This window comes from Staurois parvus, unplaced genomic scaffold, assembly GCF_062004578.1.
Source record: "Staurois parvus isolate SC_StPar_1 unplaced genomic scaffold, SC_StPar_1.0 ptg000145l, whole genome shotgun sequence".
Taxonomy (NCBI): Eukaryota; Metazoa; Chordata; class Amphibia; order Anura; family Ranidae; genus Staurois; species Staurois parvus.
In genome coordinates, this window is record NW_028317941.1 from 22,140,172 (window position 1) to 22,154,841 (window position 14,670).

Here is a 14,670-nt window from a genome sequence, read left to right on the forward strand (position 1 = left end):
GGCCAACTGTACTTTCAGAACTGCTGGTTTATAGTGCAGATGGGGGCTGAACCTATAATTCTGTTTTTCGAAGGCTCTGTTTTGTTTCATACTGGTTCATTGGAAGGCTTTTTGGTTTCATTTATCCTCACCATAACCTGTCTGGTTATACTTTTGATCAAATGGTGAAATCCTATTGTTTGATAGTGGAAATGCAGTTAATACAAGAGGAAAAAAATGAAGGTGCTACTTACACCTAACATAGAGGCAATGTGTGTTTTTTTTGTTTTTTATTGGGGTTTGTTTTTTGTTTCGTTTTTTGTTTGTGGGCTGTGCATATGGCAGCCCATTGAAACTACATTTTTTTTTTTCCTGCTGAAGCAAATTGTACCATACTTTTTTATAGGTTTTTTTTTTTTTTTTTTTTTTTTTTCCTCTGGATCAATTGGGTATAGGGTTTTGTATATGAAGATTCTCTTTTTTTTTTTTTTTTTTTTTTTTAATCGATAGGTTTAACTAGGTTTGTGTTTGTTTGTTTGTGTCCCAACCTAGCTATGTAACTATACCTATGATCTTACTATCATGTGCAGGTTGTAGTCTGTATACTAATCTCATCTTTTCCAGTTTGCAGATGATATGTACAGTATTTATGGGGGAAATGCAATTGTGGAAGTTGTTGCTGTGGAAACATTTGAAACCCCCCTTGTAAGGAAAAGCCGATCCATTCTGGAATCGCAGGCTATTGTAAGTGCACCTTGAACAAGTCTTTTTGACTGCAGCTAAAATTGTCTTCTTTTTTTTTCCCTTTTTTTTTTTTTTTTTTTTTTCTGCATGTACCTTAGTAAACGTTTTACATAAATGTGTTACGCGAGCAGTGTTAATATTTGAAAACAATTTTTGTGTCTATCTGTAGTTTATAAGCCTGTCTGTAAATGAGGCAGCCATATTTGCGAAGTACATATACATGTTGTTGTGCTTCCTACTTAGTAGTGCTTCACAATGGAGGTACCTTGACATTTCTCCTTTAGCTATGCAAGTTTGCCAGTCTGTAAATCCTAGCACATTTTTTTTATCTTTTAGTTCTGAAATTTTTATTGCCGCAGTTGTTGACCAGGTAGATTAGGCAGTTAAAATGAAATTTATCCAAAGGGATAGTCGAGTGATATGTATGTGTAATACAGTTTTGATAATATGGTATTCCATGTAATTGGACTTTTTATAGACTTTATAGAGAAAGCAATATTTTTTGTTTTAAATTAGAATGAGTAAGACCTTTTGACTTCTTTAAAATAAAGTGGGGGAGGACATTTTATAATATGGTTCAATAAACCATTTTTCCTGACAGCACTAAACTTTAGAATTTTAAGGCAAAAAAAATCACAATGCATAACTTTACTATATTACTATCCATAGGCGACTCTTTTTGAAAGCTTTCACAAGTTACCACTGATAGGACTTGAACATCCCTGTATTATACACTGCTCAGAAAAATTTAAAGCAACACTTTTTTTTTTTTTAATCGGATTATAGCATCCAGTCAGTTAATTTCCTGGGATATTGATCTGGTCAGAGGGGGTTGTTAATCAGTTTCAGCTTCAGCTGCTTTGGTGTTGATGAGATTAACAGGTACACTAGATGGGTAACAATGAGACGACCACCAAAACAGGAATGGTTTTACGGGTGGAGGCCACTGACATTTTTTTTCCCCTACTCATCATCTTTGCTGACAGTTTTTTTTACTAGTTTTTTGCATTTGGCTAGGGTCAGTTATACTGGTAGAATGAGGCGATACCTGCACCCTACAGAGGTTGCACAGGCAGTCCAACTCCTCAAGGATGGCACATCAATACGTGCCATTGCCAGAAGGTTTGCTGTGTCTCCCAGCACAGTCTTAAGAGCATAGAGGAGATTCTAGGAGAGCTTTACAGGGCCGTAGAAGGCCCTTAACCCATCAGCAGGACCGGTATCTGCTCCTTTGTGCAAGGAGGAACAGGATGAGCACTGCCAGAGCCCTACAAAATGACCTCCATCAGCCCACTGGTGTGAATGTCTCTGACATTAACAATCAGAAACAGACTTCATGAGAGTGGCCCGAGGGCCCCGATGTCCTCTAGCTGGCCCTGTGCTCACTGCCCAGCACCATAGAGCTCGATTGGCATTTGCCATTGAACACCATAATTGGCAGGTCCGCCACTGGCGCCCTGTGCTTTTCACAGATGAGAGCAGGTTCACCCTGAGCAGATGTGAAAGGGTCTGGAGAAGCTGTGGCAAACATTATGTTGCCTGTAACATCATTCAGCATGACTGTTTTGGTGGTGGGTCAGTTATGGTCTGGGGAGGCATATCCATGGAGGGACACACAGACCTCTACAGGCTAGAGAATGGCACCCTGACTGCCATAGGTATCGGGATGAAATCCTTGGACAAAGTGTCAGACCCTATGCTGATGCAGTGGGTCCTGGGTTCATCCTGGTTCGCGACTATGCTCGGCCTCATGTGGTGAGAATATGCAGGCAGTTCCTGGAGGATGAGGGAACTGATACCATTGAATGGCCCCCACGCTTGCCTGACCTAAATCCAATAAAACACCTCTGAGATATCATGTTTCCATCCATCCGCTGCTGACAGGTTGCACCTCAGACTGTCCAGGAGCTCAGTGATGCCCTGGTCCAGATCTGGGAGGAAATACCCCAGGACACCATCCTTCATCTCATTAGGAGCATGCCCTGACGTTGTCAGGCATGCATACAAGCACGTGGGGGCCATACAAACTACTGAGTACCATTTTTGAGTTGCTGCAATGAAATTTCAGCAAAATGGACTAGCCTGCTGAATCATTTTTTCACTTAGATTTTTGGGGTGTCTTTGAATCCAGTCTTCTGTGGGTTGATAATTTTCATTTCCATCAAACGATGGGGCATCCTTACGTTTCTAACACATTACCCAGTCCATATCAGTATAGATATCCAGCATGATGTGTTTTCAGAGTGTCCCTTTAATTTTTTTGAGCAGTGTATGTTCCAGTGTACTATGTCTGCTTTATTTAAAGTTCAGGAGCACTGGATGGAGTGATCCAGGGTCCTATCTAGGGGAAGCAAAAGGGGCAGCTGCTTAGAACAATAAGATAGGATCACATGACTTTTTAGGTCTGTGCATAATCGTCAATGCAAAAGTACTGACAAACCATAAGGCACATCTTCATTTTTTTTCCTTTGAGGGGGTTATAAAATCTGTTCCCAAAGCATAAAAATGCCCACTCATACTTTTGATGTTACTTGTACTGTCTAGACTAGTGTTACAGCACATTGCACCAGAGTACCAGCAGCTCCTCTTTTCATTCCTTCTAGTTATCTATAAAAGGCATCTGATTTCACTATGTGGAAAATCTGTCTGCTACAATATCTTAACTGAAGTCTTTTTTTATCTGTTTTAGAGTAACCCTGGAAGTCCATACAACCTGGCCTATGAATATAACTTTAACTACGCTGTTGTCTTCAACATCATCTTGTGGATTATGATTGGCCTGGCTCTAGCAGTCATTGCAGTCTCGTACAACCTATGGAACATGGACCCTGGTTATGACAGCATCATCTACAGAATGACCAATCAGAAGATTAGGATGGACTAGAGTTTGGATTTCTGAAAGCAAACCATGCCGCTTCTCTGGCTATCCTTACTTATTCCTGTCCCTCTCTAACAGCACCTGTTCATAGAGACTGTGTAAGCTTTTTATCGCCCCTCTCTCATGTTACAGGTCTCCCTAGATAGTTGCTGTGAAACTTTGTAATCCACCATGCTAACTTTCACTTTCTCCATCCCTCCTTTCACTATTGACTGAAGCCACTTTTTTTTTCTGTTGGCCAGCTTCAATAATCATTCTAGACAATCTGAGTAAGGAAGGTGTCATTGTATTAAAGCGGAACTACACTGCAACTAAACATCACAAACCAAAAGTGCTATTAATTATTTTTTTTAATATTGAAAGTAAACTTCTCCATCCGTGTCTCCATGTTTTTATTTTGCTAAGAAATCACCACCTAGCATGCTCAGAAGTGTCTGGCTGTGACCATCTTGAGTAAGGCTAGATGACTTATGTAGCCTTTATTTCCTAGAATCCCTTTACCCTTAGCTGAGGCAGGCATGCTTGGAGGGTGTGTTTAGCTGAGAAAACCCCTCCTGAATACTCCTGAGATGTATGAAATAATTTTGCCTAGGCTTGTAAACAAAGAAGTAACTGAAGAATTGTAAAAAAAAAAAAATAGTTTAAAACAAGTAAATATGATCTACTTTCCTATCTAACTGAGGACTGAGTTTGTCTTCAAAAGTGTGATTATTTTTTTTTTTTTGTTTAGTCTGCGTCTTCACAGTTGTTATCCACTTATTGCTGGAATGTTAGAGATTGGGAGCAAATAGGGCTTCTGTGCACATACTGTTAGAAGGGATAGCAAGAGAAATGGCATGGTTTACTTTACATTATTTAAAAACAATTCCATTGTTTCCTCATTTTTGATTTTCTGAGTATGTAAAAAAGAAAAAAGTATACAAAAAATATAATATGTACTACTGAGGTCATTCTATTTTGTTTCAGAATAGGAAATCCTTTGCAAGCTTTCCTGTTTTCTGTGTCGCTGTCAATTACAAAGGGCAGCAATAGTTTTACTTTTGAAATCTGTAACTTGTTGGTCATTAACCTGTAACTAATAGGTATTCCAAGGCCTAAACAATGCCTGCTCTCTACTGGTATGCCTGGTAACTTCATCTGGACAGGAAGTGAAGGGAAATCTCCCTGGAGGGGACACAGGCTGCTATAAAAACACAACAAATTTCGTTAACTTTCCCAAATCTAACAATGTTGTTTAATTGCTACCTCTGTCCCCATTGGGGTTTCTGTCACCCACTGTATATTTTAAAAGGTTTCAGAGTGAACATTGATTAAGGCGAAGTATGCCTAATTGGGGACAAGGTTGGTAATGTAAAACGTGAAGAGGGAGGGGGGTATAATGTTAGATTTATTCTTATTGTGCTGCATATGTCAAAAAAGAGGCCGTGGTCTCGCCTACCTTTTTTGTATGCACAAAAAATATAAATATTCTGCTTGTGTACACTCCTTTTTTTTCTTTTTTTTTTTAACCTGGTTCCTGCTAGATATTTGCCCTTTGCCATGCCATTTACTTGATAAATTTCCTTATGGTATCAAAATAAGGAGCTTGGGAATTTTTGAAGCCTCTTGGTGCAATCAGTCCAACAAAAAACAGTCTGCAAATGTTTTGTGGCACGTTAAACATGTTTGCAGATTGTGGCTCTATTCTGTGCCCCTTTTTAAGTTGTATTCTTTTCCATTGCAAGTATTCATCTCAAATTCCTCTACTGATTTTGTAAATGGTTTATTTTAATTGATGTAAATAGTTAAAGGCCCTTTGCGTTATTTCTAACTGTACACACGTTAAGTAATTTGGGGCTGTATTTTCAACAGTGCTTGGATCTAAACATGCAAACTTTAGTACAGGTAAGTATATCTTGAGTAATACCGTCCATCTTTTGAATGTTGTGGCTGTAGAAAAAAAAACAACCGCTAGAACACTCACTACTTTATAATTACCATAGGGAACCCTTACCCTATAGAGAATATTCATGTCTGTGTTCCTCAATTCTAGGCTGATATTTATGGAAATATCAAATTGTGTTCCTATCCCTTGTTATGCTGTTTAAAGCATAACTAAACCCATTGATTTGAACGGTTTCCCAATTTGGTAACCTCAAGACATGCCTTGAATGATAACTGTTAAAGTTACTAGCGTGCTTATGTTAAGGCCTCTTTCACATGGGTGAACAGATCGGGTCCACCTTGCCGTCTTTCAGGTAGACCCAATCGGACCATCCATTGCCCTCTATGGAGCAGTGGTGTAAACAGACATGTCAGTTTACACCCCCCTGCATCCGACCCTATCCGCTAAAAACAGACAGATGGGGATCAGTTCCCCATCCATTGATCGGATAACAGATGTAAACAAACAGGCAGTCCATTTACATCCAACAACCCATAGAGGAGAGTGGGCTGTGTCCGTGTCTCCTCTGTATAAGTGGAGCAGACATGGAACTATCATCCACCTGCTCAGCGGGGATCAGCAGACAGATCCCCTGCCAAGCAGGCGGATCCACTGGTGGAAAGACCGCCTGTGTGAAAGGGGCCTAACTCTCGACTGAGCTGTCAAACCATCAAATGGCAGGTGTCATAACTGATATGTAACTGCCATGATGCTGCCCATGTTATCAAACCGTGGCTTAGATGACAGCTTCATTGGCTGTAAATGATAGGTGGGTTTAGTTCTATTTTAACCTTCTATTTTTTTTTTTAACTTACATTAATATGTGTGCAATAAAATATAGGAATGTGTATAAAAGTTTACCAGGGCTGGAAAAATATCTAGACACAGATGGCCAAGACACCAAAACGGCCTTTGTTCAAGGGCTTTAAATTGGGTCAGTCTGTTCTTTTATTTATTTTTTTTATTTTTTTTCCCCCCCAGTCACTAGGAAAGCAAAGGCAGTTTGAGGCATCTTACAAAGTTAAATGTAGTTAACAAGTTTCATAGGCATCTATGAAGGATTCCAGAAACATCACAAGCTGATTCCATGTGCCTAAAAGTACACTGCATTTTTCCATCTACACAAGCCCTAAAGTTGGTGCCTCAAATTTTAACCTTTTTTACTGTACGTTAATGTATCAGAAACTTTTTAGGGTGCAAAATAACACCGAATGTTCTGTTATACACCATAAGATGCCTGATCCTGCTTTCTTTGTAACAGGGAGTCCATGAGATTTCCCCCAAGTCATTCAATTAGGCACTGAGCATGGCAGTGAGTCTTTTAGGCACAAATACATTCACTTCATTGTGGGGCATGTCTTTCTCTAACCACAAGAAGTTCAACCATCTGTGTGGGCACTAGCAAGGGGGACACGAAGTATGATCATGCACCTATTAGTTTGTACTGTAACCTTAATCTTGGTGTTTCCTTCTGATGGCAGGTTTAGTGTTAGGGACCCATCATGTAACTTTAGAAAATAGCACATACGCAGAGTCATCAGTCATCTGCCATGCCCTCAAATGGCTATGTGATGTAATATTTAAGCAGATGTCAGAGCCTGCACATCAGTTGCTGTCTTTATGATAAAGCATGTTATTTCCTGTTTTTCTTTTTTTTCAGCAAGTTTTGTGAATAGGGCAGCAACTGGTGTGAGGGTTCTGTAATCTTTGATTTATTGAACTCCTGAACCTGCAGCTGAATTTACTAACATGTTATTCATCAAGTGACTGCTCTGCAGCTGGTTTTGTGCTCTACCAACCTTGAACATCTTTTAAAAGTGTAAAAGATAAGTCATCTTTTAAATGTTATTTGGTGTCTTTCTGGTTTGAAAATTCAGTTCAGTGTAATAATGGTAAGGCCCCAATTCTAGTACGTGAAACAAAGCCTTTCTCACCACCCCTGGGTACATTTGTAAATGAGTTTGCGGTCTAGTGGACTGTGGAGGTTTCCTTTTAAGTTCCCTGTAAAGATTTGAATTCTTGTTATAATATTAAATGTGCTGTGTTTGTTTGATGATTGTGTGCTTTACTTGAACCACTATTCCTGTAAGGGTTGAACAACTGTATGATTTAAAACAATTAAAAAACCCAGGATGTTCTCTGCCTTTTTGTTCTTTTTACAATTCCACAACTCCCAGCATCGTTCCACAATTTTGCAAGGAAATTTTCAAAGCCAATCTAAACTAGAGATAAAATCTACACAAGTATATGTTCTTACTCAAAACATATCTTCTATTGCTCTCAGCCTTGTCCAAATTTTTCCCCCTGCTGTGATCTGACTTCCTGTCAGTCGGTGGTTATGGCTGTTCTTCATGGTCCCCACTGTGTGTAACCACTGGCTCCAAGATTTACAGGGTGCATAGAGCAATACACATGACCACAACTAACATGCACTGCTCATTCCAAACAAATGTATGTGGGAGGGGAATCTTAGAAGGGGGCAGGAAAACACAGTACATAGCACGTTTATGAAACATAATTACAGGGATGTGTATGGATTATTGTTTGGAGAATAAGGATATTATTTAGTGTCACAAAAAAAAAACTTTTTGGAATATCCATAGCAACACACCCATTAAGCCCCACATCTTTAAATGCCATACATTTTTTTAATTTTATATGTCTGTAAAGTTTGTTCAGTTTTGAGATGTTTTGCCGGAGAACTGTTTATCTCATAATATATCTCCATGTCTTTCTTTTATATGTATATTTAAAGTATGATGGATTTCTTTTATGATCCTTTATTTAAAATTGAATATGTTGATATTTCCTTTTTTTTTTAATGAATATTGGTATTATTTTTGTTATTGTTTCTTTACTCTAGCATTAGTTTATTATTGATTTCTATTACCTCATCTTATGCACTGTACAGGTAGTTTATCATGCCACCATTTAACATTCAAAAAAACTTCTGTTTTGGATATACAGTGGCTATAGAAAACAGTCACCCCCATTTAAAATAATCACATTTTGTTGCTTTGCAGCATGAAATTAAGACAGTTCTTTTTCTTATCCAGCTGTATTTACTCAGTGTAACTTCTAACATCCAAGTGAAAGATTTAACACAAACATGTCAGGGGAGGAAAAAACAGAATCACTGAGTTTGAAAAAAGGATCAACCGCCTCCTAAAAATAAACTCAATAAGGTGTAGCAAGTAATTATTCTCAATGGCACACGATGCCATTTGACTTTCAACTGAGATCATCTGTGCTCATTTTGATTAGCTCAGCATGAAAAAACCTTTCCTGGAGCATTTCAGTCCCTGGTAAGGCAAGTGACACAAACCAACTATGGGTGGCAAGACACTGTCAAAAGATCTCTGGGATAAAGTTGTGGACAGGCACAATTCATGAGATGGATGCAAAAAAAAAAAAAAAGTTAAAGGCTTTATCAAGGCCTAGAAGCACAGTGAAGTCTATTAATAAGTGGAAGGTATTTGGTCCAAAGCAGACCCTCCCTAAATTAGGATGAAAGAAACAGGAGGAAATTGGTCAGAGAAGCTACCAAGAGGCCAAAGGCAACTCTGAAGCAGTTGCAGGAGTTTATGACAGAGTGGTCAATGTGTGCATGTGACATCAATATCACAAATTCTCCACAAATGTGGCTTGTATGGGAGGGTTGCAAGGAAAAAAAAAAGCCACTCCTCTAGAAGGCCACATGCAGTCATGACTGAGCTTTGCTAAAATGCACCTTGAAGATTCTGAGGCCACATGGAAAAAGGTGTTCTGGTCAGAAGAGACTAAAATTTATTTGGCCTCAACACTAAATGACATGTCTTGCAGAAATCCAATACAGTTCACTATCCAAATAACACCATTCCTACAGTAAAACATGGAGGTGGTAATATCCTCTTATGGGGGTGGGGGGTTCTGGAGTAGTTGTCAGGACAGAAGGAAAAATGGATGGGTCAAAATAGCAGGATATTGAGGAAAATGTGCTGCCCTCTGACAGAAAGTTGTCAATGGGAATAAGATTTGCCTTCCAACATGGCAGTGACACAAAGCAAAAATGACCACATAGTGGTTGAATGTGGAAAAGGTGAATGTTCTTGCATAGCCTAGTCAGATCCCAAACTTAAACTCCATTGAAAATCTGTGGAATTACTTGAAGAGTGCAGTCCACAAATGGACACCATCAAATTTTACTGAATCCGCAGCTCTGCAAAGAAGAGTGGGTAAATATTGCAAAGCCTAGATGTGCAAAGTTAGTAGAGATCTATATCTCAACAGACTAAAGGCTGTAATTTAAAGCAAAATGTGGTTCCAACAAAATACTGACATGAGGGGGGTGAACCTTTTTACAACTCGGTGATTTTGATTTTTTTTTCTTACATGTTGGTGTTACAGTGCCTTGACAAAGTATTCATACCCCTTGAAATGTTCCACATTTTGTCATGTTACAACCAAAAACATCAATTTATTTTATTGGGATTTTGTGATAGACCAACACAAAGTGGCACATAATTGTAAAGTGGAAGGAAAATGAGAAATTGTTTCAAAATGTTTTACAAATAAATATTTAAAAAGTAGCATGCATTTCTTTTCAGCCCCCCTGAGTCAATACTTTATAAAACCACCTTTTGATGCAAGTCTTTTTGGGTATGTCTCTATCAGCTTTGCACAGCTAGAGAGTGACATTTGTGCCCATTCTTCTTTGCAAAATAGCTCAAGCTCTGTGAGATTGGATGGAGAGCGTCCGTGAACAGCAATTTTCAAGTCTTGCCACAGATTCTCAATTGGATTTGGCTGTACATGTAGGGCCGTTGTCCTGCTGAAAGGTGAACCTCTGCCCCAGGCTCAAGTCTTGCAGATTCTAACAGGTTTTCTTCAAGTTGCCCTGTATTTAGCTCCATCCATCTTCCCATCAACTCTGACCAGCTTCCCTGTTCCTGCTGAAGAAAAGCATCCCCACAACATGATGCTGCCACCACTTTGTTTCACGGTGGGGATGGTGTGTTCAGGGTGATCAGTGTTCGTTTTCCGCCAAACATAGGGTTTGGCCTAGTTAAAAATTGGTTTCATCGTACCAGAGCACCTTCCACGTTTGCTGTGTCCTGCACATGGCTTTTCTTAAACTGCAAATGGGGACTTCTCATGGCTTTCTTTCAACAAAGGCTTTCTTCTTGCCACTCTTCCATAAAGGCTAAATTTGTGGAGTTCACGACTAATAGTTATCTTGTGGACTGATTCTCCCACCTGAGCTATGGATCTCTGCGGCTCCTCCAGAGTTACCATGGGCCTCTTGGCTGTTTCTTTGATTAATGCTCTCCTTGCCCAGCCTGTCAGTTTAGGTGGATGTTCATGTCTTGATAGGATGCAGTTGTGCCATACTTTCCATTTGCAGATTATGGATTGAACAGTGCATCGTGAAATGTTCAAAGCTTGGGATGCATTTTTTTTTTTTTTTTTTTTTTTTTTTTATAACCTAACCCTTCTCCACAACTTTATCCCTGACCTGGTGTGTTTCTTGGCCTTCATGATGCTGTTTGTTCACTAATTTACGCTAACAAATCTCTGAGGGCTTTACAGAACAGCTGTATTTATACTGAGATTAAATTACACACGGGTGGACTCTATTTGCTAATTAGGTGACTTCTGAAACCCAGAAGTGGGACTGAGAGAAGATGGAAGCCCTGTCAATGGTGACAGAGCACTGCTGGAGGGCTTTGTTTTAAGTTAAGTGTCTCATTATGACATTTGCCTTGCAGGGGAAAAGTTTTTTTTTTTGAGAGAGAGAGAGTTTTCTACTGCTTTAAGATTGTGAGTACTCCTAAGGGGATGCCCTCATGCTGTCAGAGAGAAGGGAAATTGGATGAGGGGCAGTCCAGCACACTCCAGGCCATAGTAAGATTATTCAGGATTCCTCTCAAAGCTCTGCATCTGGGTCTTTGGACTTCAGTCCCCATACCCCTCTGAATCTCCCTTTACCCTTACTCCCCAGTACTCCTTTTTATCTAGAGAGGTATTTTTAGCCTGTATGACAGTCCTGCTGTAGAATGTCTCTGCTCTGATAAAGACCGCTAGACACACAAGGTATAAGCACCACCGCCTCAAAGCTTCTTTTTCTCTGTTGAGCTTGGCCATGCAACCACTGGTGGTGTCTATGACTATTTGCCAAATTATGGCAGTCTGGGCCAAATGTATGCCGCATAACCCCAGATTAAACCTTGACAAATCCCTCAGTACTCTTAAAAACCCCTTCCAGTAGCCTAGCACTACCATGTAAACAGCTTGACAGACTCCCTGTGTCAAAATTATCCCCTGGTGTTCATGTCAGTACAGATAAGCAAGATCCTCAGGCTGCAAAATTGGTCTGTGGAGACAGTTTGTAAGAATTGTTCTTTATGTAACTGTTTCACTGCTATCTCCAAGTTCACACAAAGAAACTATCGAGCTGACTGCCTTTTTACTCCAAAATATTTGCAATTCAAATGACTGTGTTTTTAGTCCAGTTGTAAGGCATGTATTTAAACATATCAATCTGCTCTCTGTACTCCTACCATCAATGTCTCAATTTTATAATTCTCGACCTTCAACTCCAGATCACATGCTTACCAGTTAAATGCCCAACTTCGGAATGCTCTCCATTTTTTTTTTTTAGCTCTTATTGTGTTTGCTGTGAATTGAAAAGTTCAAGTATCTCATCTTCTGGACAATATAGTTCAACATCCCCGCAGATAGCTATTTTTCATCAAGGACAATAAATTTGCGGTTTACATTCCAGATTCCTATTTTTATCATTAGAGTGGATGCTTTTATCCTGCCCTGGAACGTGAACAGAGATTATGCTTCTCCTGAAATCCCTCTAGTCTACAAATTTCTGGACAGATTTCTTTGAGCACCAGAAGAAATGTTATGTCTTGTACTTCACCAAGAATATGGTGTTTCCTCCTTTTGCTCCAACCAAGCATTGATGCTCTTGTTACTCTAATATGCCTGCTTTTTCATGGGGAGTTCAGCATCACATCTGGCACCTAGAGAAGGGGGCCTGCAACATCTGTGATGTCATCTTATTGAATATCGGAAGATGTGAGATCCACGTATGTAGTAAAATACATTTCTACCAACCAAAATTACGAATCAAACAAAAATACGAGATTATTGGGTGAGAAGGTAGATCCCCCACTGAGCAAAGCCGAATCCGTCCCGTGTAAAAGGGGCCTAACAGAGCACTTACCCAGATGTTCACTAATGTAAGGCCCCTTTCACACAAGCAGTCCAATCGGGTCTGCCTGTTTTTCAGGCGGACCTGATTGGACCTTCCATTCAACTCTATGAAGCTGCAGATGTAAAAGAACATTCGTTTACAGCCGCCTACCTCCAATCCAATCTGCTAAATACAAATGGAAGGAGATGCATTCCCCTCTGGGCAGATTGGAGGACAGTTGGGTGTAAACAGACAGCCGGTCCAGACATGGACCTGTCATCTGCCTGCTCAGTGGGGGATGAGTGGACAGATCCCCTGCTGAGGAAGAGGCATTTGCCCTGTGTGAAAGGGGCCTTACAAAGAGTCCTCACTTATCTGCATGTTCCTTTTTAATACATGGTTTATTCTGCTTTGTTCACTACTGTCATACTTTGCCTAAGGCTTCATCGACTTTCCTCCCAGGCCTGCTTCATGCATCCCTACAGCTTTTGCCATTCCACACATCCTTCCAATTCTGATCACCACTAGGCAGCCTAGCACCTTCTCTGCAGCCCTTCACAAGTCATATGCTTATGCTGGGTTCACAGTGGTGATTTGCGGTTTTGGCTGCAGTAAGTCTATAGGACCACAGCTAAAACATGAGTAAAATGTGTGAAAGCCAGGTATAAACAAGTGCTGCAGCCAAACCACAGCACACCAGTGTGATCCCACCTTACTACCACTTCACCTATTCATTCTTGTTTTATCCTCAACTGATTCCATAATTGTATTTTTTTCTATCTTAAAATGCAAATTTTATCACCCTTAGTCTCCATCAAGCCTTAACACAGGTCCCATAGTGCATTCTGTCATGATTTGCTTAATATCAACTGCTCAAGGTCATTCTACTCCTCCCACTTTCATTTCCCATTATACATTAAAATAAACTTAAGACAACAGAGGTAGTAATTGTGGGGGATGGAGTGGTTGGAAGAGTAGAGGATACCAGAATTAGCAGAGGGCGGGATAGGCTTCCCTGAAGAGATAGGTTTTCAGTGATCGCCTAAAGGCAAGTAGAGTAGGTGATAGTCTGATAGATTGGGGTAGGGAGTTCCAGAGGATGGGTGATGCCCTGGAGAAGTCTTGGAGACGAGCATGGGAGGAGGAGATAAGGGAGCTAGAGAGTAAGAGGAGCGGAGTGTACGGTTTGGGTGATATATAGAGATAAGATCGGTTATGTAAATTGGGGCAGTGTTGTGGATGGCCATATAAGTCATTATTAGTGTTTTAAATTTTATCCGTTGGGCAACTGGGAGCCAGTGGAGGGATTGTCAGAGAGGGGTTGCGGATACAGAACGGTTCAGTTAGTGAGGCGGATGAGTCTGGAAGCAGCGTTCATGATAGATTGGAGGGGGGATAGCCTGCGATGAGGTAGGTCAATGAGGAGGGAGTTGCAGTAGTCAAAGCGTGATATGACAAGGGAGTGAATAAGTTGCTTAGAGGTTTCCGGGGTTAGGAACGGTCGTATCTTGGAGATGTTGCAGAGGTGAAGTCTACATGATTTTGTCAGCGATAGGAGCTGGAAGGACAGATGGGAGTCTAGGATTACACCTAGTACCCTGGCATGAGGGATGGACTGAGGATGGTCTAGCGATATTTATGGTGAAGTCAGTGGGGGTGGCGTGGGCTGGGGGGAATACTAGGAGCTCCGTTTTGGAGAGTTTGAGGAAGTGGAGTGACATCCAAGCTGATATGTCGCTTAGTAGGCTAGCATTGCGGGTGGAAACTGGAGGGGTAGACAGATTTGCGTGTCATCAGCATAGAGATGGTAATTGAAGCCGTGGAAGTTTATCAAGTGACCAAGGGAGGAGGTGTAGATGGAGAAGAGAAGGGGTCAGAAGGACAGAACCTTGAGGGACCCCTACAGAGAGAGGGAGTGAGGAGGAGATGGCAGCGTTATAGGTAACACTGAAGGAGCGC

The 14,670-nt window shown here is 40.5% G+C and overlaps 1 protein-coding gene across 1 annotated transcript in view; it reads left to right on the forward strand.

The window, feature by feature from the left end:
• ATP6AP2 (ATPase H+ transporting accessory protein 2) overlaps window positions 1–7,663 on the forward strand; it is a 44,829-nt gene extending 37,166 nt beyond the window's left edge. Inside the window, exons 8-9 of the mRNA XM_089673922.1 lie at window positions 604–723; window positions 3,413–7,663. Coding sequence (XP_089530048.1) covers window positions 604–723; window positions 3,413–3,607 — 315 coding nt within the window. The 3' untranslated portion in view covers window positions 3,608–7,663. The remainder of the gene's footprint in view (window positions 1–603; window positions 724–3,412) is intronic.
• The last annotated feature ends 7,007 nt before the right edge of the window (window positions 7,664–14,670 follow it).